The sequence below is a fragment of the Mobula birostris genome, chromosome 14, assembly GCF_030028105.1.
Source record: "Mobula birostris isolate sMobBir1 chromosome 14, sMobBir1.hap1, whole genome shotgun sequence".
In the NCBI taxonomy this organism is placed as follows: Eukaryota; Metazoa; Chordata; class Chondrichthyes; order Myliobatiformes; family Myliobatidae; genus Mobula; species Mobula birostris.
The window spans coordinates 3,342,095-3,369,828 of NC_092383.1; the positions used below are offsets into that span (position 1 = coordinate 3,342,095).

At 42.6% G+C, this 27,734-nt stretch overlaps 1 protein-coding gene across 2 annotated transcripts; it reads left to right on the plus strand.

Annotated features, from left to right (window-relative positions):
• The first annotated feature begins 367 nt into the window (after nt 1–367).
• wdr76 (WD repeat domain 76) lies at nt 368–27,670 on the plus strand. 2 transcript variants are annotated; one of them, XM_072277989.1, is made up of 14 exons: nt 368–518; nt 664–867; nt 4,408–4,497; nt 5,421–5,485; nt 6,321–6,456; nt 8,740–8,829; nt 12,805–12,848; nt 12,935–13,088; nt 14,200–14,358; nt 16,678–16,796; nt 19,816–19,914; nt 20,897–21,049; nt 21,767–21,820; nt 26,043–27,670. In XM_072277989.1, the coding sequence occupies exons 2-14, from the start codon at nt 667–669 to the stop codon at nt 26,311–26,313; spliced, it is 1,635 nt and encodes a 544-aa protein (XP_072134090.1). In that variant the 5' UTR covers nt 368–518; nt 664–666; the 3' UTR covers nt 26,314–27,670. The 2 variants fall into 2 exon arrangements, with proteins under 2 accessions (XP_072134090.1, XP_072134089.1); XM_072277988.1 differs by having other exon boundaries at nt 368–467.
• Nucleotides 27,671–27,734: the final 64 nt, after the last annotated feature.

Sequence of the window (27,734 nt, forward strand, 5' to 3'; positions counted from 1 at the left end):
CCGAATGTTCACACACAACATTCCTATTGATTATATTCACGTTAGCATTAATGGTTATAGCTCGCTGTGCTTTTTTTATATAGAAGATGCAATCTTCAGGACTGCTGGGGCGTTGAGAAGTCATAATGAGAATGTACAGAATAAAATGGAGTTAAACCAGTGTTCTGATATCCGGGACAATAAATGGGGCGGGGGGGGGGAAGGAATGGGAGCTTTTTGCTTGCCGCTAAAAGAAAGACAAAAGAAAGCTGCAATCCCTAAAGGATCAGGAGCCTCTGAGTGACGCTTCATAAATAGGGGCGGCGTTGTGCAAGAATATGGTCGCTTCCTGCTATCCCATGCAGCTTTGCGTGTTAAAAGATGGCGGGCGTGAATAAGCCCTATTAAAATCAGCGGGCGGGGGTGGGGTGGAAGTGGCGCGCAGATTCAAGAGGCCGGGCGCGCGCTGGAGCTTGAGGCGGCAGAAGGTGCGTGAGGGCCGGGGGAGAGAGAGGAGGCGGCGTGGCTGTCTAGGAGGGGTGAGAGTGAGGTCCCATGAGGCAAAGAGGGAAGGGGAGGTGGGGGAGGACCCGTGGGAGGGGTGGGCTCTCCCTCCTTGCGCGGGCTTCAGCCGAGCATGCCGCCGCGTTGACTCTGGGCCTAACTCTCGCCCTCCCCCGACAGGAGATGAAGGCGCTCGGCACCGGGCAGCTGGACCGCAAGCGGCTGCGGATGGACAGCGCTCCCGAGGCCCCGGGCGACGAGCCGCTGGCGAAGAGGCCGCGATCTCCGGTGAGCGGCAGCGCGAGTGGGCACCCTGTGGCCGGATCCGAGAGCTCGCCGGCCGCGGACACCGACTACAGCAGCGGGGATGACTTTCCAGCAGCGGTGAGGAGGAGGGCAATGAGGGTAGGGGGTGTAATTTGACTACAAGACCGTAAGACATGGGAGGTCAATCGGCCCTTCGAGTGTTTGCCATTCGATCGTGGCTGTTAAGTGTGTTTATTATTATATTGGTTATAAATCGGCTTATTATTGTCACATGTACCGAGGTACGGTAAGAAAAAAACTTTAGTGTTTGTCATTCTTACAGATGTATTGAGGTGGTTATATAATGTATTGAGGAAGTTATACAATGCATTGAGAGGTGGTTATATAATGCATTGAGAGGTGGTTATATAATGCATTGAGAGGTGGTTATATAATGTATTGAGGAAGTTATACAATGCATTGAGAGGTGGTTATATAATGTATTGAGGAACTTATACAATGCATTGAGAGGTGGTTATACAATGCATTGAGAGGTGGTTATATTAATGTATTGAGGAAGTTATACAATGCATTGAGAGGTGGTTATACAATGCATTGAGGAAGTTATACAATGCATTGAGAGGTGGTTATATAATGTATTGAGGTGGTTATACAATAACAAGACAGGATAAAGTTGCTGTTACTGAGAAAGTGCAGTGTAGGCAGACAATAAGCTGCAAGGGCTGCCTATAAAGAGTTTGTGCGTTCTCCCCGTGATGAGTTTTCTTCAGGTGCTACAGCTTCCTCCCACAATCCAAAGATGTACCAGTTGGTAAATTAATTGGTCATTGTAAATTTTCCCATGATGAAGCCAGGATTAAAACATAGAAACATCGAAAACCTACAGCACAATACAGGCCTTTCGGCCCACGATGCTGTGCCAAACATGTCCTTACTCTAGAAATTACCTAGGGTTACCCATAGCCCTATATTTTTCTGAGCTTCATGTACCTATCCAGGAGTCTTTTATAAGACCCTATCCTATCCGCCTCCACCACCATTACCGGCAGACCATTCCACGCACTCACCACTTTCTGCGTTTTAAAAAAAACACTAAACCCTGACATCTCCTCTGTATCTACTTCCAAGCACCTTAAAACTGTGCCCTCTCGTGTTAGCCATTTCAACTGTGGGAAAAAGCCTCTGACTATCCACATGATCAATGCCTCTCATCATCTTATACACCTCTATCGGGTCACCTCTCATCCTCTGTCTCTCCAAGGAGAAAAGGCCAAGTTCACTCAACCTATTCTCATAAGGCATGCTCCCCAATCCAGGCGACATCCTTATAAATCTCTGCACCCATTCTATGGTTTTCACATCCTTCCTGTAGTGAGGCAACCAGAACTGAGCACAGTATTCCAAATGGGGCCTGACCAGGGTCCTATATAGCTGCAACATTGCCTCTTGGCTCCTAAACTCAATCCCACAGTTGATGAAGGCCAATGCACCATATGCCTTCTTAACCACAGAGTCAACTTTGAGTGTCCTATGGACATGGACCCCAAGATCCCTCTGATCCTCCACACTCCCAAGAGTCTTACCATTAATACTATATTCTGCCATCATATTTGACCTACCAAAATGAACTACTTCACACTTATCTGGGTTGAACTCCATCTACCACTTCTCAGCCCAGTTTTGCATCCTATCGATGTCCAGCTGTAACCTCTGACAGCCTCCACACTATCCACAACACCCCCAACCTTTGTGTCATCAGCAAATTTATTAACCCATCCGTCCACTTCCTCTTCTAGGTCATTTATAAAAATCATGAGGAGAAGGGGTCCCAGAACAGACCTCCGATTAAATCAGAGGATTGTTGGGTGGCGTGGCTCAAAGAGCTAGAGGGGCTGTGCCATGCTGTATCTCAAATAAAAAATAAAATATAGATCATGAGGTCAAGAGATCATCTTATCGAACAAAAATCCCATTTATTGGCATATTCACAAGTGCAATGAAAAACTTGCTAGCAGCCTCACAGGAACATGACAGCGTATAAACAGCATTCACAAGAAATACATAAATATAACCGTGACTCAAGTCATCACTACTTACATAGTGATGGATGAAGAGAATCTAGTCTCTCCCAAGTTACTGTATTACTTAATGTAACTGAAGAATTTCTTGCGTTTGTCAGCCAAATCCATCTCACACTTGGTTTTTGCCCTCCTGATTTCCCTTTTGAGGCTTTTCATATTTATCATGGGTTTAATGTGTAGCCAGCTGCATAAATGTGGTTTATGCTTTTTTTCTCTTACCTGAGCCTCCATCTCTTATCTTCTGGGGCTCCCTGAATTTGGTCTGTCTACCCATTCCCCTAAAAGGGACAAGCTGCCCCTGTACTTTTGTCAAGGCCTTTTTTGAAAGCCGCCTACTAGGCAACTGTTCCTTTGCCTTTCAAGCTGCCCAGAAACACCTCAGCTAAAAATTGCCTAATACCCTCAAAGTTCAGGACTTTAATCCGTGGACCTGTTCTATCTTTTTCTGGAACTATTTAAAACTAGAATTGTAGTCACTGGGTCCATGATGCTCTCCCACTGCTGCTTCAATTACTTGGCTGTATTGTTCCTTCAGGGAATGTCCAGTATCGCTACTTTCTGAGTAGGTGACCTCTATATTCCATGAGACAGTTGTTTTGGAAATACTACATAAATTGAGCTCCAGTCTCGGAAACCTTTGCAGTCTGGGCGGGCCAGTTGGTGTTTTCAAGTCACCCAGAAATGCCCCAGCTAGATCCTGCCCAATGGAGAGATTTATTTGTACCCAGCTACCTAAAGCAACCAGAACCTTTATCTCTCAGCAGACAAGGTTCCCTGAACTTGCAATGTCTACCTTTCCCCCCAACAGGAACATGCTGCTCTTGCGTACACGATGTGACAGTTGTAATTTTTTTTAAGTTTAGAGATACGGTGCGGAATAAGCCCTTCTGGCCTTTCGAGCTGCGCTGCCAAGCAATCCCTGATATCCCCGATTTAGCCCTCATCTAATCACAGGACAATTTACTATTACCAGTTAACTTACCTGGTATATCGTTGGATTATGGAATGAAGCCAGAGCAGCCGGACAAAACACACACATTCCACAGGGAGGACGTACAGAGGATACTGGGATTGAACTTCAAACTCCGAGATTGCGAGTTGTAATAGGGTCATGCTAACTGCTATGATATCGTGGCACCCTCCCACTTGTCACTTTAAGTAGAGTCACCCAGTCAACTTGTGTTTCTTAGGTGGGATAGGCTTGGGTAGAGACTGGTCTTTCTGGGTGTGTGTGTGTGTGTCCGGATGTCATTGTGCCCAGGTGTTGGAGGGTGTGGGTGCACGTGGGTGTTCAAGTGTGTGGGTGTGTCTGAGTGTTAGAGGGTGTTGATGTGTCCATGTGGTATCTTCGGGCAGCGGAGGGTTCAGTGTGCACGGGTGTTGGGTAGTGTGGCTGAGCCTGTGTGGCGGTGTGTCTGGGTGTTGGTATGTTGTGGGTGTGTCTGGGTCAAGGTTGACTTGCAGGAAATTAGGGGCAGGAAGGTGCACTGAAGGAGGAAAGTGGATTAGGCATAATACTATCTCCTCACTGCAATATCTGGCACCTCTAAACTTTAATTTTCCTTCTTCATTTCAGCAACCTGAGGAGTTGTCCGTTTACGAAAGGAAGCGACTGAAAAACATTCAGGAAAATGCCAAGTTCTTTGCATCATTGAATATGCTGGAGGTGAGCACCACCAGCACAGTAACTTCAATTCAAATCAGTAGTTACTAGTTAAGAATGCAAGCAGTACCAAGTGACTTAAATCAGTACTTATTGGGTGCGAATGCATGTCAGCTGGCCGTAATTTTCAAATATTTGCATTCTGTACTGATGAAAACCGTAGTGATTGGGTAAATAAGCAGCTATCTGGAATTCCACATGGAAACCTAGCGTACAGGTTGATTGTTGGAACGACTCACGGGATGGGAACATTTATTCCCTGTCTACACTGCCACACAATAGTGGAGTCTACTGAAACTCAAACCTACTAATAGCTGTAGTGTGACGTAAACACCAGAACTGGGAAGGGCAACAACCATCCGTCCTTTGGGGACTGAAGTGAATCAGTCGGTTTTTATCTGACAAATTTCTGTTTCATGTTACTCAGATTAGTTTATAAATTCCAGTTTTAATTATTTCAATTTAGTTCAAGATTTAAGATTGTTTAATGTTATTTCCAGTACACAGTGTAAAGAAAAATAAAATAATTGTTACCCAGGTGCAATGTAGCACCAAAAACCCACAAATGATAAAGAACACAATAATGTTAGAGGCATCATTCGGGACATTTAAGAGAATTTTAGGCACATGGATGATAGAAAAATGGAGGGCTATGCAAGAGGGAAGGGTTGGAGTAGGTTAAACGGTAAGTACAAAGTCATGGGTTGAAAGGCTTGTATGGTACTATGTTCTAATTTCCAATTTGCTATTTGATCGAGCTGTACTTAGTGAATACAAGTGTCTTTAATTCAAAGTATCTATTCTTTTGCTTTTAACAATCCTTGATGCAGTCCTTTTGACAATTCTGTTCAAAGCAAAGATCAGTTGTTTGTAAGTATTTTGAAAATGCTGTCAGCCAACCTGTGCAATTTGCTCTTGCCCTACAGACTGCCAAAAAACTTTGGGGAGATGTTAAAAAAAGACAACAGAGGAAACTGAACCCACTCAAGAAGTACGAATCTGCTGTAGCTAAGTCTTTCCACATCGTCTTTTGTTATCAATGTATACTCAGTGGCAACATTATTAGGCACAAAAGTAGAACCCGGTGTGGTTTTCTGCTGCTGTAGCCCATCCACTTCAAGGTTCAACATGTTGTGCATACAGAGATGCTCTTCTGCACACCACTGTTGTAACTTGTGGAAGTTGAACTAGTTTGGCCATTCTCTGTCCTGCCCCATTAACAAGGCGTTTTTCTCACACAGAATTTCTGCTCACTGGATGTTTTTGTTTCTCGCACCATTCTCTGTAAACTCTAGGTACTGTTCTGCGTAAAAATCCCAGGAGATCAGTAGTTTCTGAGGTAATCAAACCACCCTGTCTGGCACCAACAATCAATTTTCTGTCAAAGTCACTTAGATCACCTTTCTTCCCCCATTCTGATGTTTGGTCTGAACAGCAACTGAACTCTTGACCATGTCTGCATGCTTTGATGCATTGAGTTGCTGCCACGTGACTGGTTGAGTAGATAATTGCATTAATGAACAGGTGTACCTAATAAAGTGTCCACTGAGGATACTTCAATGTTTGAATATTTGAGGCATGCAAATAGGTAACAATGATTCGTCCTATCTGTAATTCTAAATATTGGCAACAAAGCTTCATGAACACTGACTCATTGCTGTTGTGCCTTTACTGTAGAAGATGGGCAAAGCAGTTACTGAAACTGGAAGAGCAATGTCTAGCTGGAGGTTAAAGGTTAAATCTTGCAAACGATCATTAGTTTTATTTTTATTTGTAATATCACATTTGATGTGTAATGACAATCTTCATCCTTTTCTGGCATTTAGAAGGAAGCCTCGAAGTTCTGGAGGGCAACCTGTGGTTCGGCGTTCTATGCGACTGCAAATTTTGAAATCTACAGATGCCCAAGTCCCAGAATTACCGATAGAAACATCTGTGACGTCAGAAGAGATAGAAGAGCGGGTTGGTCCACAGTATCCATGTATCTCAAGCTTAGCTTTATTTGTCATATGTACATCAAAACACATCTTTTGCATCAGTGACCATCACAGTCTGAGATAGTGCTGAGAGCAGTCCGCAAGTGTTGCCTTGTTTCCAGTGCCAACGTAGCATGCTCTCAAATTACTAATGTAATTCTTCCCTCCCCTCTTTCCTCTATTTCCCACTCTGACCTTTTACCTCTTCTCACCTGCCTATTACTTCCCCCTAGGTCGCCTCCTTCCCTTTCTCCTATGGGCCACTCTCCTCTCTTAGCAAATTCCTTCTTCTGCAGCCCTTGACCTTTCCTTCCAGCGAGCTTCTTCCCCCCCCCACCACCACCTTTTTATTTTGTCATCTTCCCCCCTCCTCAGTCCTGAAGAAGAGTCTCGGCCGAAAACGTCAACTGTCTATTAATTTCCATAGGTGCTATCTGACCTGCTGAGTTCCTCCAGCATTTTGTGTGTGTTGCCCTAATTCATATGTCTTTGGAATGAGGGAGGAAACCTATGTGGTCATGGGGAGAAAACGTACAGAGTCCTTGCTGATGACAGTGGCAATTGAAACTCCATCAGTAATCACTGGTGCTGTCAAGCCTTGCACTAACTGCTACACTGCTTCATTTTGGGATTTGTCCTATCTTAGATGTTCAGTTTTATTTTGTTGTGCACTTGGATGGGATGAAACTGGAATTGGTTTATTATTGTCACGTGTACCAAGATACAGTGAAAAGTTTGTCTTGCATACCAGTCATACAGATCAGATCATTACACAGTGTGTCAAGGTAGAACAATAACAGAATGCAGAATAAAGTGTTACAGAGAACATGCAATGCTGGTAGACAATAAGGTGCAAGATCATGATGAAGTAGATTGTGAGGTCAAGAGGCCAACTTATACAATGGAACCATTTAATAGTCTTACAACAGTGGGATAGAAGCTGTCCTTCAGCCTCGTGGTACATGCTGACAGTGCGGACAGTGTGTACGTCCCACAGCTCCACCAACCTGGGTTCAATCCTGGCCTCAGGTGATGTCCATGGAGAGTTTGCACCTTCTCCCTGTGACTGTATGGGTTTGTACCCCCTGTTGTTCTGGTTGCCTCCCACATCCCAAAGATGTGCTGAATGTCAGTTTAACTGGCCACTGGACATTACCTTTATAGTTGGTGGGTGGTAGGAGAGCTGTGTGGAAGGGGAATTTTAATGGCCATTTGTCAGACAATTGACTGGAGCAAACTAAGTGGGATTATTAAGATTGCTTATAGAACTGCATGTTTATAAGTTGAATGATTACTTCTAGTTGTAATGAAATACCAACAATTTGATGTGATGCTTATGGTCTTGGATTTCTCATTTTTCTTCCTAGTTTCCCCTGTGTCCCCGCTTTCTCTTCCTTTTCTGATCTGTATCACTCTTCAGCCCACCTCCATCCTCACTCTTCATAGATCTTCTAACCATCTTTGCTCTTGTGCACAATCATTTTTGTCCTTGCAGCTCCAGCCTGCTGAAAACTTCATTTTCAAATAGGACTCTTGTGTTTTGACTGAGAAGGTGATTTTTCTAGTAGATCACGAGTGGCGCAAAGATTAAGACACTTGTGATCTGTGGAGACTTGGTAGATTGGATTTTAAATATTTTTAATTCATCTTCACAATGAGATCTGGTTTAGTGGTGGGACCAAGTTTGTACATTGCCTGCTTTCACTATGAAGACTTTTCTAAAGCATGTGACTTTTGGACATGTAAGTTGCCTTAACAACCACCCTTCATCTTACCCACTTCATACTCAAAGGAACACTTGTTTTTCAATTTAACGCACAAAACAGTTATTGCTGTGTGAATCTGGTAAAAGTTCTGATTACACTGGGTAGCTTGTGTTGCTTTTATCATACATGGCTGTTCAGGCAGCATAACTGGGTGATGCCATCTTCAGATAAGGATAGCTACTGGTTTAAAGAAAAAGATCATCTGCCCATATGACAGGCCTTGTTTTTAGTCCTTTTGACAATCCACACCAACCCTCAGTCAAGTGTAGATGACAGTTCCACTTTCACTGCTGACGACTTGACTTCAAGACAGGTTATACTTTGTAATGTACTGAATAGTAGACCAGAGCCTTAACTGTCACATACATCATGTTTGACAGTGGTTACATAATTGCAGCTAGCTTTTAAGTGCAGTAGCAGTTTATTATACAACCAGCTACAATAGACAGATTCAAATAGAGATGGGAAGGAAAATAACAAGCTGATGTTAAATCTTACCTCAGATCTCTGGACCTATTAAAATGGTTGCATGTGATGAAGAGGACAACAAAGTAACCGAGGATCTAATAAACACGTGGCTGAAGATTAGTCAGGTATTCCATTTATATTTGTACTGCAATGTTTTCGTGTCTACAAAATGGGATGCAGGTGACTAACTCGAAGCTCTGAAGTGGTTAAATCAATTAAGTTCATAAATCTGACTGTAATTCAAATGACGAAAATGTTACTAACAGTTGTGAGGGTTCAGATTTTTTGGGAAAGTACCACTGATTATCTGCATGACCCAGTGTTTCCCTCCTACTGACTGCAACTTCAGAATTTACACTCACAAGTCTAAAGTTGCTGTTACTGTCTGCAGTACGTTTTAAGAATGCAGTCAAGCTATGGACTGTGGAAATCACGCTGCACTTGTGCTTGGGAATTCAGATTCCAGCTAAACCTGACACAAGAACAACATATCTGACAACTACAAGCACAAAGATAACATTCAAATATATGATTGAGGGCAAGAATGGGGCACTTGGCTCCTTGAGCCTGCTCTGCCATGTAATAAGATCAGGGCTGATATGACTATTACCTCTACCTCGTATCCCTGTCTACCTTTGTTATCTTCTAATCCATCATCAAGGATCCCTACCACCCAGGACATGCCTTCTTATTACTACTCTCTGCTGGTATAGTATAGAGGTCCAGCAACCTGAAGATACACACTTAACATTTTTAGGAACGGCTTCTTCCCATTCAGTATCACATTTCTTAATGGACAATGAACCCAACCACTTCTTCTTAAACCCATCACCCGTACTGGACGTGGGCTGCCAAGAGCAGCTCGCCAGAGTCCTCTGTTCTGGGCCAGTCTTTCAAAGTGCAGCCCATTGAAGGTACTTCCTCTCGCATGGGTGAAGTTTTTGGAGCTTCTGTGCTGTTCCTGTAGCACTTGGTTTTTACAGGATGGGTTTGCTAGCCCCATGCCCAGCTCGCCTCCTTTCACAACCTTATTTTTTTTTAATTTAAGCTAATTAATTAACTAATCAATAATTCAATGTTTATTGTAATTTATAGTATATTTTTGTGTTGCACTGTACTTCTGCCGCAAAAGACCAAGTTTCATGACATATGCCAGTGATAATAAACCTGATTCTGATTCTCCCTTACTTATGAAGAAGCAATAAGCTTCTGCCTTTAAAAATGTTAAAAAATTCTGCTTCCACTACCCTTTGAGGAAAAGCTCCAACTATCACAACCTTCACAGAGACGGAGGAAGAATATTTTGACTCCTCTTGCCTTAGATCAGTAACTCTTTATTTTCAGTCAGTGACCCCTAGTTCTAGATTCTCCACAAGAGATAATATCCTCTCCATATCCACCTTGTCAACGTCCTCAGATATTCTTAACAGGTTGTCCAAACTCCAGTGAATACCGGCCTAATTTTCATAAATACCTGAAGCAAGAAGATTAGTTTTATTTCTCACGTACATGGAAACATACAGTGAAATGCACCATTTGTGTCAACCACCATCCTAGTCTAAGGATGTGCTAGGGGCAGTCTGCAATTGTCACCATGCTTCTGGGGCCAGCATATCATGCCCACAATTTACTAATCCTAACTGGCGTGTCTTTGGAATATTGGGGGAAATCGGAGCACCCAGAGGAAACCCACATAGTCACGGGGAGAACATATAAACTCTTCACAGACAGCAGCAGGAATGGAACCCTGATCTTACACTGGCACTGTAATGTGTTAATACCAACTACTATGCTACCCAGAGTAAGAACTGCAGATGCTGAAAATCTGAGACAAAGACAAAAAAATTGAAGCCCTCGGGGAAGTGGCGTCATTGGGGGCTGAGTGGAGAGCAACATTTCAATTTGAAGACCCTTCATGAACACTGGAAAAGGGAAAGATTTTAAGTTGCAGAGAGACCAGAGGGAAGTAATTGTTAAAGACTGCAGACCAAAGTTGTCAAGGTAACAATTACTTTAAAAGCTGACAGCTCAAGACAGTTGGGTACACTTCAGTGGAGAGGAAAGGAAAAAAAAAGTTAAATCCAATATTAAGTCCTAAAAGCTGTTACAAACCAAGACATCGGATGAGGTGTTGTTCCTGGGCTCGAATCGGGCACTTGCCGCAATGCTAGAGGCTGAAAATAGAGAAATCAGAGAAGGTGTGGGACAGACGATTATTATGAGTGGAGTCTGGAAGCTCAGTGTTGCTTTTGTGAACTGAATGAACATCAGTCATTTGGGAAAATGATCAGCCAATCCTCGAATGTTTTTTTTCACTGCTGAGGATACCACACTGAGCATAAAATACATTCGTGAACTTGGGAGAATTGCCTTTCCAGATTACTTACTGCACCACGTACTAGTCGTCTGCAAGTTGTGCACACAACCATTCTGTTCTGCTAGGTAAATATCTGAACAAAATCATTTACCAAACCTTTGTAAGGCCAAGCAATAGCATGAAATGTAAAGATGTAATGTGCATGGAATCTTAAGGCAAAAGCTGGTATATAACCAACCAACACAAAATGCTGGAGGAACCCAGCAGGTCAGGCAGCATCTATAGAAATGAATTAACAGTTAACATTTTGGGGTAGACACCCTTCTTCAGGACTGGAAAGTAAGGGGGAACACACCAGAATTAAAAGGTGGGTTTGGGGAAGGAGGACAAGTTAAATGGTGATGGCTGAAGCCAGGTAGGTGGGAAAGTAAAGGGCTGGAGAAGAAGGAATCTGATAGGAGAGGAGAATGGACCATGGGAGAAAGGGAAGGAGGAGAGGAGCCAGGGGAAGGTGATATGCTGGTGAGGAAGAGAGAGGCCGGAGAGGGGAATAGAAGAGGATAGGGGGAGGGAAAAGGGGAACATTTTATTTTTATATAATATGCGCGCGCACACACAGACACACACATAAAAACACAGTGATTGATAAGTTTGTAGCCTAAGGTAGAAGGAGTCAATTTTAGAAAACCTAGCACATTTATTTTTCAACATAGTCCCCTCCTACATGTACACACTTAGTCCAGCGGTTGTGGAGCATACGGATCTTGGACCTCCAGAAAGTGTCCACAGCAGGGGTGATTGATAAGTTTGTGGCCTAAGATAGAAGATGAGTTATTAACTTCAAACTTTCTGCATAATCACTCAGTGTTGAACTGCATGTGCACGTAACGAGAGCTGCATAACTCATCTCCTTCTACCTTAGGCCACAACTTATCAATCACCCCTGCTGTGTGTGTGTGTGTATGTATATATATATATATATATATATATATATATATATGTGTGTGTGTGTGTATATATAAATATATATGTGTGTGTATGTGTATATATATAAATCAATGTTAATGCCATCAGGTTGGAGGCTATCTATATAGCTGATGTAGCCATGGCTTGAATGAGGGGGGCATATGAGTCAGTGAAGTTTTCTGTCTCTTCAAAATTCAAAGTACCTACCTATATGACACCATATACAATCCTAAGATTCATTTCCTTGCAGGCATTATCAATGAATTCATAACAGAATAATAATCATAATAGAATCAACGAAGAACCACACCAACGTGAGCATTCAACCAGTGTGCAAAAGACACAAACTGTGCAAAATCAAAGATAAAGAATAATAATAAATAAGCAATAAATATCAAGAACATGAGATGAAATGTCCTTGAAAGTGAGTCCATAGGTTGTGGGAACATTTCAGTGGTGGGGCAAGTAAAGTTATCCCCATTGGTTCAAAAGCCTCATGGTTGATGGGTAATAACTGTTTCTGAACCTGGTGATGTGAGTCCTGACATTCCTGTGCCACCTTCCTGATGGCAGCAGCAGGAAGAGAGCATAGTCTGGATAGTGGGAGTCCCTGATGATGGATGGTGCTTTCTTGCGACAATATTTCATGTAGATTTGCTCGATGGTGGTGCCCATCTCCTTTCTTTCCCTGCCACCAACAACTTAATTTAGGTATTTGATTTGTAATGTAGATGTTGATAAGTTAAAGCAAAGTTAACATTATAAAAATAAAGTCCTAACTTTCATTAGTAATGTAACATTTGCTACTCTGACACAGGGAGAATCGCAGGTTAAAGTAAAGCAACCAGAAGAATTAAAAATGTAAGTTCTTTAAATTTTAAATAGCAGCTTATTACAATATTAAATGATTTTCTATAAACTATTTCCTTCATTGTTTGTCTGAGCAGCTACAAGTCCAGTTTGAAACAGATGACAATCCAAGAACATCTTGTTGCTAAAGTAACACCAAAGCGGGTGTCCGCACTGGCCATTCATCCATCTGAGCAGAGGTTTCTGGTGGCTGCGGGAAGCACCTACGGATATGTTGGAATTTGGGATCTGGTCAGTGCACACTAGCTTTTTGTTGTTCTTGTTACCGTATTCCTCAGAGACTCTGGAAATTAGCAAGCTATTGAAAGGTAGAGAAATGCTGTTAATGTTGTAATTCATCCATATTGCATAAAGGAAGTCTCACAAATGGCAGATCACTATGTACCCTAGTTGAAGAATTAAAAATGAGCCAATACAGTGGGGATGATTTGGGGGCAACAGTTAGTGTAATTCTATTGCGGTACCAGTGACCTGCATTCAGTTCTGTCATTGTCTGTAAGGAATTTGTACATTCTCCCCGTAAACACATGGGTTTCCTCCCACGTCCCAAAGACATACCAGTTAGATGGTTAATTGGTCAGATGGGCATAAATCAGTGGTGTGGGCTCATTGGGCCAGAAAGGCCTGTTACCAAGCTGTATCTATGAATAAAAAATAAAAATTCCTGTGCTTACTCAGATTGTAAGGCATTGTACTGAGGAAAGGTGGTCAGGGTCTGTCTTGTGCTGTAGTCAATTCTTATCCATTGGCTAATACCACCCTGTCATTTTCAAGATTGTTTGTTGTCATTCTTCAGTTCACAAGTGTAAATGAGGATGAAATGATCATTACTCCAGACCTGATGCAGCATAAATAAACACAATAAACATAAAGAACAAAGTGAGAAACAAAAGCCGCAATAAATATAAATATAAAAGCAATCCTGTAAAACACAATGTAAAAGTAACTGTTTGAGTGTGGCCAATACACATTAGATCATCTTATATACACAGACTGATTGTATGTACATAATGTGGCGCTTGGTGCAGGAGTATCTAAATAAGGTGTCTGATGGGAAATTGTAAAGTGGCAAAGTGACTCTTGGCAAGAGGAATTCTTCTCAGTAGCGGCAGGGCAAATAGGACAGTGACTGTCAGGGTATATGTCATATGGCTATCTCTGGGATCTTGCTTTGTACACTTTGCAAATGGATTTCCTCTGCTACAGCAGTAGTTATCTGTCAAAGGAATGAAAAACTATAAAGTTCTGTAGAATGGTTAGGAACTGTAAGACTGTAAGAGTGTTTGCCTTTTAGACTTTATGATCCAGTTCTGATTGGATGCTTTTGATTTTTGCTTTGCAGAGTTCTCGGGCTGAGGATGCTGTTGTTGCTCAGTTCAAACCTCACTGCGGTACAGTTAACTGCCTGTGCTTTTCCCCTTCCAACTCTGCTGAGATCCTGTCAGTGAGCAATGATGGGAGCATTCGCTGCGGAAACATTGCTGCTGCGGTCTTTGATGAGGTAATACACACCAAAGATCTTTGATCCGTTCAACCCTTCACTCACAAAGTCCACAGCTCCTTTATATAGAGGCTCCTGAACCAGTATGGATAACCTTATTCACCTCAACACTGAAGTGACTCCATAGCCTATGCACTCACTTTCAAGAACTCTACAATTCATGTTCTCAGTATATTAATTTATTTATCTGTCTGTTTGTTTTTTGTATTTGCCCAGTTTGTCGTCTTGAGCACACTGGTTGTTTGTCAGTCTTTGCACGTAGTTTTTCATTGATTCTATTGTATTTTGTTTTACTGTGAATGCCCGCAAGAAAATGAAACTCGGAGTGGTAAATGGTGACATACTTTGATAATAAATTTAATTTGAACTTTGATATAGAGACTCGGTCTATGATTATACAGCATGAGAATTGCCCAGCTTAAGTTCCTATTGCTTTGGTCGCTATTAGACATAAATAAAAGAACTGAAATTCTGAAATATAAACAAAATATCCAGAAATACTCTGGGTCAGGCAGCAGCCGTGGAGTACAAAACTGATTTAATGCTTCCTGTCAGAACCACTGGACACAGGTATTAAACACGTACATAGGGAAGGAAATTGAGGTGTGGGGATGCGGTAAAACAAAGGATTCTCTGATGGGGTGGGGGCTGAGGATGTGAACTGACAAAGGGAATGATTACGCAAGGCAAAATGTGGTAATGGGAACAAGAGTAGTGGAGATATGCAAGAAATTGAAAGGTCTTGTCTAAGTTCTGTGTTGAGTTCAGATGATTATAATGTGCTTGTTTGGAAGGTCAGATTCCCTTTACTGTTGTTGAGAGAATGTAGTGGCTGAGGCAAGCATGTATAAGGAATTTGCCGGGGTACGTTTGTCGGAATGCTACATGCAACAAAACCTTCAACAATTATAAGGAGTAAAGAAATCCATGTCCACTGGGTTGCTTTGCTAGACGAAAAAATGTGGAGGTATGCAGTTGCAGTATCAGCCTTGAAAGAAAAGTTTACACATTGTTGTAGCTCTCATTCATTCACATCAAGTATTTTAAATTTATCCATTAGAGGCAGGAATGAAAGGAAAATGTCCTTCAATGCTGGAGCATTTTCCTGTCAGAAATAGCTTCATGACTAAATCAGACTGCTGTGTACTCTGCTTTACAGAAACATGGCTCACATCAGCAATTTCAAATGCAACGCTGTAGCTCAATACCTTCACCACCCTCTGCTCAGTCTTTCAAAGGCAAGGTGTCTGGAGTATGCTTTATGATCAACTCATAGTCCTGCTTATCCGACCTGGAACTTGTAGCAATCGAGTGCCATCCATGTTATTTACCAAGTGAATTTTCCACCAACACCCTGGTATTGGTATACATTCCACCTCAGAACAATGCCAAGCAGGCACTCGAGGAGCTGAGCTGTGTAATCAGCAGGCACAAAACTGCACACCCTGATCCCTTCAGGGGAATCCCTGCAGTGTCTGTGACCCTGTGATCTCTGTCTCAGAGACCAACATCAGATCATCTTTCAAGAGGATGAACCTTCACAAGGCATCAGGCCCTGATGGTATATCTGGTGGGGCTCTGAAAACCTGTGCCAACCAACTGGTGGAAATGTGCAGCAGTATTTTCAATTTCTCTCTGCTGCAGTTGGAGGTTCCCACCTGCTTCAAAAGGACAACAATCATACCAGTGCCCAAGAAGAGCAGGGCAAGCTGCCTCAACAACTATCACGCAGCGACATTCAAACCTACTGTGATGAAGTGCTTTGAGAGGTTGGTCGTGGCTAGAATCAACTCCTGCCTAAGCAAGGACCTGGACCCGTTACAGTTTGCCTATTGCCCCAATAGATCTACAGCTGATGCAATCTCACTGGCTGTCCACTGGACTTTGGATAACCTGGACAATAGTAATACTACATCAAGCTACTGTTTATTGATTACATCTCAGTGTAAAACAACATCATATCCTCCGTTCGAATCAACAAGCTCCAAAACCTGGGCTCTGGACCTCCCTCTACAGCTGGATCCTTGACTTCTTCATGGAGGAGTCACAGTCTGCAGATCTGCAATAATGTCACCTCACTAACAATCACACTGGTGAACATGATAGATGCATGCCTAGCCCACTACTGTACTCTCTCTACACTCATGAAACACCTGTTTGGATCTGATCTGGATACCTGTATTAATCTGTCCTGAAATCTATAGGTGAATGGACTTTTTACACTGACAAATATGCATTTGTTAAAAAAAGATGTATAAATTTGATTTCTAATTTCTTTACTTTGCAAATAGAAATACCTTCCTCTGTATATTTTCCTAGGTATACGTATCCAATGAGTGGAATACCTCTTCTTTTGACTTCTTGGCTGAGGATGGGTCCACTTTGATTGTCAGTCACTGGGATGGTGAAATGGCTATAGTGGACAGGCGAACTCCAAGGTGAGCAACAGTAACGTGTTTCATCTCACACTTCATAAATCTTTGTGTAAATGGTCTGTTCTGTTGGTGGTTTTAGTTTCTCATTGCTAACTTCCTTCCCCTCAAGGCAGTGACTCTTCATCGTCTGTTTGTTCACGGGTTGTGGCTGTTATTTGCAAAGCCTCACTGAAAAGATGGTGCTTTCTCTTGAACCAGTTCAGTCCTTGCACCATATTTTGGGTGTACAGTGCTTAGCGACAACACAGTAGTGTGACACTGCAGAGCCAGCAACCTTGGGTCAATTCCCACCATTGTCTGTAAGGAGTTTGTACATTCTCCCCATCTCTGCATGGGTACCCTCCAGGTGCTCCCATTTTCTCCCACGTTCCAAAGATGTACGGGTTAGGGTTAGTGGGTCATGGGCATGCTGGCACCAGAAGCATGGCAACACTTGCAAGCTGCACCCATCACAGTCTTGGGCTGTGTTGGTCGTTAGCACAAGCAATACATTTTACTGTTTATTTTGATGTATATGTGACATATCAAGCTATTCTCTTAGGGCCTAGTGAGCGCTGTTATCAAGCGTATATGCTAATGAGAAAAACGGTCTTTTCGGTAAACCTTGCATTTGCTAACCTTGATTGTGAACTCTGTGTTTGTCGCTCACGGGGAGTAATGCAAGGACTAAATAAAACTATCAGTATTAATGGTGCTCTGGGATTATTGATTGTGTTTTTGACATTGAATTTCAGAGAAGTTCTTTACACAGTAACAACTTGAAATTATGTGCCCTCTTTCCATACAGCTACCAAAGCTGGTGCATTGTCAGATAAAATGTTATATTGAGTCGTATAAACTTTCAAATTTTGTTCTTGGGGAAAAGAGCATCAGAGAGGAGGAATGACTGGGGTGGTCAGCAGTTTGACTGAACTCAATATTATGGTTAGTCTTGAAGAAATTGTATTGAATCTCCATAGAACAATGGTGTCAGAGCACCTTTACCCCATCCACCACAGAAAGTAGATTTTCCCAGTAACCACCCACTTAAATTTGACTTCCCATTCTGACATGACAGTTCATGGCCTTCTCTACCGCCACGATGAGGCCACTTTGAGGTTGAGGAGCAACACCTCATATTCCTTCTGGGTAGCCTCCAACCTGACGGCATGAACTTCCGGTAATTGCTTCCCCTTCCCTCTTTTTCAATTGCCCATTTTGACTCCACTTTCACCCCTTTTCTACACATCACTTCCCTCAGCTACTTCTTCCCTTTCTCCCATGGTTCACTCTCCTATCCGATTCCTTCTTCAGCCCTTTACCTGTACCACCTATCACCTCCCATTTCCTCATTTTCCCTCACCCACTCACCTTCCCCCTCAACTGGTCTCACCTATCACCTGCCAGCTTGTACACTCCCCCCACCCCCCCACACGTACAGTGAGCTACAGTGACAGGGAATTCTATAGTCAGGGAAACATAAGCATCCTGTGACAGTGGGAGCAACGTGTGTTGCTTTTCTGGTCTGATATCGAGGATGTCTCTAAGTAGGCATCGGACGTTCTGAAAGGCACATAGCCATAGGTCATGGTCCATATTGGTCGTAATGAGAGACCGAAAGAAGGATGAAGTTTTGAAAATGGAGTTCAGAGAATTAAATCAAAAGTTACAAATCAGGACCTGTAAGGATGTAATCTTGAAAATCTCCCTGTGCTACATGCTAGTGAGTCAAGAGTTAGGAAGGTAGTGCAGTTGAGTGTGTGGCTGAAAAGCTAGGTATCAGATACTGGATCACTGGATGCTCTTCCAGTGTGCTGGGGGGGTGGTGAAGGGAAGGAGAAGGGGGAGAGGAAAAGGGAGTATGTCGGAGTTATTTAATGTATATAATGCTCCCAGAATATCAGGTTCCCTCTCCAACCCACCACCTTCCCTCTAACCTGGTCTCACCTATCATCTGCCAGCTTGTACTCCCCTCTTCCACCCCCCCACCTTCTTCCCCCCTCCTTTCCAGTCCTGATGAAGGGTCTCAGCCCAAAACATCAACTGTTCATTCCCCTCCATAGATGCTGTCTGTCCTACTGAGTTCTTTCAGCATCTTGTGCATGATGTTACCAGAGACTTTGAAGCTAGTGTTTGACACACGGCACGTGGATGGTGTAGGTCAATGGATCCCAACCACCGGGCCGCAGAGCATGTGCTACCGGGCCGCGAGGAAATGATATGAGTCAGCTGCACCTTTCCTCATTCCCTGCCACGCACTGTTGAACTTGAACATAGGGTTGCCAACTGTCCCGTATTTGCTGGGACATCCCCCTTATTGGGCTAAATTGGTTTGTCCCATACGGGACCGCCCTTGTTCCGTATTTCCCCCGCTAAGGTAGAGCGTTCCTATGAAACCTTTCGTGCTGAAATGGTGTGAAGCGCAGAAGCAATTACCATTAATTTATATGGGAAAAATTTTTGAGCGTTCCCAGACCCAAATAAAATAACCTACCAAATCCTATCAAATAACACATAAAACCAAAAATAAGTAACACTAACATATAGTAAAAGCAGGATTGATATGATAAATACACAGCCTATATAAAGTAGAAATAATGTATGTACAGTATTGTCAGGAAGATGAAGGCAAAACCGATTTGTGGGAGAAAAATTCGGCACGTACGCACATGTGCACGTCACGCATGCGCACACAGGTGCACGAGCAAGGCTTCATGGTCATGGTAATCTTTCCTGGAGTAAAGTGTCCCAGGATTTGACTGCTACTTTTGTCCCTTATTTGGGAGTGAGAAAGTTGGCAACCCTAACTGTAAAAGACATGTTGAGGTGAGTTTAACCCCATTTGAACACACCCGCGCCCCCCCCCCCCCCAGTCGGCCAGTCCGCAAGAATATTGTTAATATTAAAGCGGTCCGCGGTGCAAAAAAGGTTGGGGACCCCTGGTGTAGGTAAATTACGGTTAACACCAGGTGAACAAGTTAAGTTTTTACAGGTACTGCTTAATCTTGAAATGAGAGTAACTTCTACATTTTCTTTTCTGCAGCATTTCTGGAGAGCAGAGTGTGAACATGGGCCTGAAACATTTACGGACAGTCAGTGTTCACCCAGTGGATCGGCATTATTTTGTAACTGCAGCATCACAGTGAGTTCCCGTAACAGAAGAGATTACTGGTGTTGGGGCATTTATTTGTTTATCTCTGTCCATCCATCCCTCCCTCCCTCTCTTCTTTCCTTCTGGCCCTTCAAGCCACACTGTCAGCAAACCTGGATTTAACCTTAGCCTAATCATGGGACAATTTACAATGACCAATTAACCTGTATGCCTTTGGACTTTCAGAGGAAACCCACGTGGTCACAGGAAAAATGTACGTACTCCTTACAGACAGCGGTGGGAATTGAACCCTGGTCGCTAGTACTGTAAAGCGTTGTGCTAACCACTACGCTACTATGTAGTTTTATCCATGTATTGCCATATAAACCCTACTTTATTTTTAATTCTTAAGCTCAAAATTCTATTTAATTTGTCTTTAAAGGAGCTTTTGTATCATTTCTAAAAGGGTACCAAATGTACCAGATATCTGTTTATCAAGTTTTAATTTCATTTTGGGGTGGCACAATATGTTAGCAGTTAGCGTAACACTATCATAGAACCAGAGACCCAGGCTCATATCCTTGCGCTGTCTGTAAGGAGTCTGTATGTTCTCCCTGTGATCGCGTGGGTTTCCTCCCACATTCCAAAGACATACGGGTTAGTAGGTTAATTGGTCACATGGGTGTCATTGGGCAGTGCAGGTCCATCGGGCCAGAAGGGCCTGTTATTGTGCTGTATATTTGATTAAAATTTTACAATAAATAAATAAAACAAGAGGTCATGAAAATCTGCAGCTTCCTTTAAGCCCTGACCCCAGCCCTGCTCCCTGCTGGTAAAGCTCTGTCTCAGTGATTTGATAATATTAAAACTAGAGAATGCTAAGATTTTGTCAGTCTGGAGTTTTTATTGATATGGAGAAAATAAGCTTTCCTAAGCTGGGGTTTAATTGAATAGCCTAATTCCGCTAAGTTTAAATTGGTGCCCCTATATCTGAAACTATGAAATTCCACCTTGTTTCTTCTGGTTTTGGCAGGTGTGCAAGTATCTACGATATCAGAAATCTAAAGGCATCATCTAAAAAGCCCGTGGCGCACGTGGGTACCCAAGCAAAGCGTATAAGCTCTGCCTACTTCTCACCAGTCACTGGTAAGAGAGTGGTGACCACCAGCATGGATGATAGGATCAGGTAACAAGCTTCGCAATTGTATATGAGTTGAGCAAAAGTTCAGTAGTTCCATTAGACCCAGCAGACTGTTTAAAAAGTTACAACAGCTAAAGTTTGTAGTTTGTGATCTCAGCAGTTTTACTGATCATCAGACTACCCCAATGGACCAGTTCTGGCATTGATGAGATACAATAAAATTCCCTTCATTATGTTGCTATGCTGTGTGTAAGTCACTCAACACCATTTACCCAATATATTTCCATTACATCCCATCTTTCCACAGTTGTGCCATTGCATGATGGCAATTTTAATCTCTTCAGCTCTTGGGTTTTTTTTTAAGTGTTTGCAGGTTGATTTGACTGACCTGGAAATCTTTGTCTTCCAAACATTCTATTTTTGTTTATGGCTGTATAATCCAGGGAACGGGCCCTTGTTGGCTTTCAGCCGTGTAGGCGATTTAGCGACCGGTACCTTTGCTGTGCTGGGCCCTGACTGTAACTGGGGGATGGAGGGGGAGGGTCGACTCTCAGTGGAAGCCAGTAGGAAGGTGACTGAGGACACAGGTTCTCCTTTGGAAGAAGTGTCCCTGCCCACTATCCCCTGTCAGTCTAGGAGATTATGGTAGTCTGCTGTTTAAAGTAAGAAAGTGAATGAGCTATATGTGTAGGTTTTATAAATTAAAATATTTAATGATGCAATGGGCTAAATCCTCATAATTGACTTCAAATGTTTTTACAGAGTATTTGATACAAGTGCCATAATTCCTCAGATTCCCTGTGTTGCATCAATAACGTAAGTAAAATTAATCCAGTTTCACAGCTTCAGTTGTCTATGTCCCTCCTATCCCTCTAGTCTTTCTGAATTCACTCCAGTTCTGTGTCCGCATATAAGTACTGTGGTCTACTCGTTCCAATTATTTACAGTACTTCAATAATATCTCTTCTTTACCTCCTCCACTCCTGGGAGCAGACCTACCTTTTCCAGACTCTCCTCATAACTGAAATGCTCTCTCCCAGGCAACTTCCTAGTGAATCTGTTCTGCACCCTCTCCAGCACTATCGAATGCTTCCTATATCATGATGACAGGTACTGTACTGCAGTACTCGAGCTGAGATCTGACCAATGTTTTATAAGGTTGGATATTACACTCGAGTGGCCGTATTTTAGGTATCTCCTGTACCTAATACAGAGGTCATTGAGTGCATGTTCACGGTCTTCTGCTGCTGTAGCCCATCCACGTCAAGGTTGGACATGATGTGCGTTCAGAGATGCTCTTCTGCACACCTACTGTAACGTGTGGTTTTTGAGTTATTATCACCTGCCTGTCAGTTTGAACCAGTTTGGCCATTCTCATCTGATCTCTCTCATTAACAAAACATTTTTGCCTACAGAACTGCTGCTCACCAGATGTCTTCTGTTTTCCACACCATTCTCTAAACTCTAGAGACTGCTGTTTGTGAAAATCCCAGGAGATGGCAGTTTCTGAGATAGTCAAACCACCTAGTCTGACACCAATAATCATGTCATGGTCAAAGTCACTTAGATGACATTTCTTCCCCATTCGGATGTTTGGTCTGAACAACAACTGAATCTCCTGACCATGTCTGCATACCTTGAGTTGCCACATGATTGGCTGATTAGATGAACAAGCAGGTGTATCTAATAAAGTGGCCACTGAGTGTACCTCCTTGCTTCAGTATGCAATGCCTAATGGAGATTAAAGACAATCAAAGTGATTGCATGCATTTTGTTTTTAATCTCTGTGACTTTGAGGATCTTTCCAGAATATTCTGCCTCAATACTGAAGTAATGCAATCTTTGAGTGCCGTACCTCCTTCCCTTTTATTCTCCCTTCTGCTTCATTTTCGATATTTCTTAAACCTACCTCTGTAATCAAGCTTTTAATCACCTGCCCTGATATCATCGTCAGTTTTAGGAAGATGCAATGTGGAATCAGAACTCTCGGCCATCAAGTCCACACTGACCCATTTACATTAATCCCACCTGTCATTCTGTTCAGCTCCCCCTGCCCGCCACATCCACCACTCACCTCGAAACACCGGGGTAATTTACAGCGGCTGATTAACCCTTCAAACCCCACGTCTTTGGGATGTGGAAGGAAACCAGAGTGCCTTTGGGAAACCCACACAGCCACAGGAAGAATTGCAAACACTTGGATGGCACCCGAGGTCACGATTGAACCCTGGTCTCTGGCTCTGTGAGGCAGCAGTCCCACTAGCTGTGCCTCTGTGCTGCTTTCTCTGACAACACCACAATGAAGGACCTTGGGATGTTTTATTCTGTTAAGGGATGCATTTTCTGTCCTGTATTCCTCACCAATCCCCTTCCTCATGAGCATCCTCTGCATGACTTCCCACGAATGTCATCCCCTACAGTTAACACCATTTCAACATTCAGATTCCTGGACATCAGTACTTCACAGGACCGCATGTGGGAGAACCGTATCTCCTTCATTAACAAAAAGGCTTGGCAGAGGATGTACTTGCAACAGTTTGTAAAGTTCCATTTTTCCCAGAACATACTAGTGCAATTCTACACTGCCGTCATAGAGAGTATCCTCACAGTAGCCAATACTGTCTGGTTTGGTGCAGCATCCTCTTCAAATATACACAAACTACAGCAAGCTGTTAGGTCAATGGTAAAGGTTGCAGTCTACCATCACCACAGAACTTGTAATTGTCCAGGACAAAGAAAAATAATGGCGGTCACTACCCAGCAAAACACCTTTGCTAAGATCACCCTCCGGAAAGCACTATAGGACTATTAACAGAAAAAAAAATTACACAATCTTAAACATCTTTTCTCCAGGCAGTTAATTTGATCAACTCCCTCTATTACCTCTGCCACTGCACTGTAAACACTTTAAACCACTTCTTATAATGCTGTTTACATTGTAAATACATAATGATATTTATGCATAATTATATTCCATACCTGTATTTCTGGCTTTATTTTTATATAATTCTTTATTCTGTATAATTGTTGAATTTTTTTTATTGTATGTCACACCCTGACCAACACACCACAGCAAATTCTCAGTACATGTAAATAAAATTGATCCTTGCTCCTCTATCAGCTCTTGGATTTCTGTCCCTCTACACTCTGCAGCCTTTGTCTGTCCTCTCTCTTCCTTATCTTTTGCCCACCACCTTGTCGTCACCTGCTCACCTCTGTAGCACCCTTTGTATTCCGTGTACCTGATCATTCAAAGGGCAAAGAGTACAGCTGTTCTTATTATACAAAAGTAGCTGCACAGGAGTTATTGTAGGAAAGAAACAGCTAATTGTGGAGGAGGGAGAAGGTGGCAGAATTCACCAGGAATAGGACAAGGGACTAGCTTGGTTGAGGTTGAGCTAACTAGGCCTTTCTCTTTGGACCAAAGAAAGATGAGAAATGAACAAGATTATGAGAGACATAGATTGAGTGGACCTTTCCCATCGCATCTAGCAGGGAGTCTGTAGTTTCGCTTACTGTGGGCTTCATGTGTCCACAGTTTCATTTCTGTGACCGTTACCTTATGACATATGCCGACGGTATAAAAGAAATGTGGTCAAAGTGTTGAGAGGGAGTCGAAGGAAAGAGAGAGAGAGTGAAGATGGCAGACTTCGAGCTATCTGGGAACTATTGAGAAGGGTAAAGTCTAATGCTTACCACTACCCAAAGGATTGGGTTAATCAGATGCACACTGTGCATTGTGGAGACGTGTCTGTCCTTCGTATGATCCATGGGTGTGGATTTCGTGTCAGTCACTTTGTGAAATCGCTCTTCAAGGACTTCGGAACAGTATTCCTCAGCTGGGATCTTCGATAACCATTCCTTCATTCGCTAGCCGTGGAATCTTTAGAATTCATCGTGATCGCCTCATCACTGCATTGTGTATCCACAAGTCTCTCCTCTCACCTGTTTCGTGAATTACTGGGACTCTTTGAACTGCCACTTTAATACTGTGCTTGAGTAAGATTTGTTAAGAACAGGTTCTAAGTTTGACTGTAAGGGAGCTATAGACACATAACACAGTTAACTTCTGTTTAAGAAAGTAGTTTATTTAATTTTCTAAATTTTTGAATAGATGTAAATATAGTGGTTTTAATATTAAAACCCGAGTCAATTTGTCATCTCTTGCTGCTGGTACGTTACAAAGTCGTAACACAGGGCATTCCACCCCCCCCCCCCCCATACTTTCCTCCAATCACCTTAAAATTATACCCCCCGGTATAAGCCATTTCTACCCTCCCCAGAAGAAGTCTGGTTATCCACTTGATCTCTGCCTCTTATCATCTTGTACACCTCTATCAAGTCACTTGTCACCCCTCCCCCTTCACTCCAAACAGAAAAGCCCCAGCTTGCTCAATTTTTCCTTATAAAACATGCCTTACGCTGGGCAGCATCCTGGTAAATCTTCTCTGCGCCCTCTGTAAAGCTTACACATAATGAGGTGACCAGAACTCCACAAGTGTGGTCTGACCAGGGTTTTATAGAGCTACAACATTATCTTAGGACTCTTGAACTCAGTCCCCTGACTAATGAAGGCCAGCACAACTTACTCCTCCTTAGCCACCATATCAACTCACACGCAGCAATCTTGACAGCCAAAGGTCCTGTACTGTGCTGTAATGTTCTATATTAACAGGTAACTCTTGATAGTTTCTTCCTGATCTTGCTCACTCTGATTGCTTTTGATTATATGTGCAAATAGTTAGCTAGAGCACAGCAGAGTCAGCTAAATAATGGGGGAAGGGGGTATAAGGATGTGGTGATGCATGAGAGAATAACTGAGTGGGGCTTAAACACCAGGCCATTTAAACCAGGTGATAGTCTCACCAGAAACATTGACTCTTAAGATGCTGCCTGAGCCATTGAGTTTCTCCAGCATCTGGTGTGTGTTGCTCCACATTTCCAATATCTGTAGAATCTCTTGTATTTATGCAATTAGACTAGGTAATCTCTTTGTATCTGTAATTGTTTATTAATGACCTATTTTTGTTTCAAATAGCCATAACAATAACACTGGACGTTGGCTGACCAAATTCCGAGCTGTCTGGGATCCTAAAATGGAAGATTGCTTTGTTGTGGGTAGCATGGTGAGGCCCAGGCAGATCGAGGTGTTCCACAGTACAGGGATAAGGGTGCATGAATTCAAGGATCCTGAATGGCTGGCATCTGTGTGCTCCATCAATGTGATGCACCCAACCAAAAACATCTTGGTTGGTGGAAACTCGAGTGGCCGACTTCACGTGTTCATGGACAAGACCTTAAGTGCATAGTTCAAGTTCAACTCAGATTGGAGGCCACAACTATCATTGTAAAGGGAGAGTTGTAACCTTGCCACATCACAGAAACCATTCTTTGTGAGTTTAATATTCAGTCTAAAAATAATGTCAGTATGCCTTGCTGCTGATTATGAATCATTTTTCCAGAGTCTGCTTTCTGGAAGAATGAGGACTGAAAGTTCCAACAAATGTTGCTGCACATTTGAAAAGGCAGCTATACCTGAAAAGGACTGTAAGAGAATGTCACTCCTTAGCTTTTCAGGATTTTGCATTGGGATTAAGAATCAGACAGGCAGATAGTCCAGCATGCAGTTCCCCGTGCAGCTTGGAATGATACAGTTTGTTGGAGATGGATCCCGTGAACATCCTAGGCCTGGACTGATTTTTATGGCTACTTTACTAACTGGTTTGGAGTGTACAGTCCAGTCTGTCGACTCCCCTTCAGTAGAACGTGACTCCTATGGAAGGTTCAATGGGACAGAAGTGCATGTTGCTCACTGCACTGCATGCTGTTAGATCTGGGCACTTCCATTACTCCACTCACAAATGTACAGGATGCTGCAAACACTCACCAGACCAGGCAACATCTGTGGAGCAGTTCTGTTGGAAGCTCTGTGATTGGAACATTATAACTCTCTCTGCAGATACTACCTGACCTGCTGAGTATACTGTACTTGCAGTAGTTCATTGTTTTTTTTATTTCAGATTACAGAATTAGTTTTTTTTTGCTTTTTTGTTACTATAGAAATGTACAGATGTCTGTACATTAAAGGCTAAAGATAATTATGAGCGAAGTGCTCGTGGGAGGATGTGCTTTAACTTGCACATCTCTCTGAAAAATGTGTAGGCATTTTATTTCCATAACCTTTTCCCTCTGACCATTCGGCTTTCACCTGCTTTACCCCCAGCTCAGACTCAACAACAGGAGTATTCACCATAACAGCAGCCTTTTTCTGAGCGCTTATGTGATTACATTTTGCCTGCCTATATAAAATGGGATGGAAACTTATTTGGTACCAGTCCATGGAACATTTTTTTCCTCTCTGCAGGCAGCCCCTTCTGAAATGCTAGCTAGAATATTTTCTGGAAGGTTGCAAGTTTGTTTCTCAACTGCAGGCAAAATTCAACTATTAAGTCTGCTGGAATTTAGAAAATTGTTTTTGCTGTAATACTTTGTAAGGAAGTAGTATCCTGTTTTGTAATTGCCGATGTTGGAAATTTTTAAAATACAGCTAAAATAAACTGCCTTTTTCAAAAATAAAAGTTATGATGTGGTGCCTGGCTGAATGTACCCTTAGAGTGCAGTGATTTCTGCTGAAAAAGAATATAAATTTAAGAATTTATCTTTTGTAATGGGAATAAAAGGCTATTGGTAAAAGTGATTATGAAACTTTGACATTGATGTTCATCTTGTT

Coding starts and splice junctions, on each gene's coding strand:
- wdr76 (XM_072277989.1), top strand. CDS start 667: ATGAAGGCGCTCGGCACCGGGCAGCTGGACCGCAAGCGGCTGCGGATG. Junction 12,849..12,934: donor CAACCAGAAGAATTAAAAAT/GTAAGTTCTTTA, acceptor TTGTCTGAGCAG/CTACAAGTCCAGTTTGAAAC. Junction 21,050..21,766: donor AGCATGGATGATAGGATCAG/GTAACAAGCTTC, acceptor ATGTTTTTACAG/AGTATTTGATACAAGTGCCA.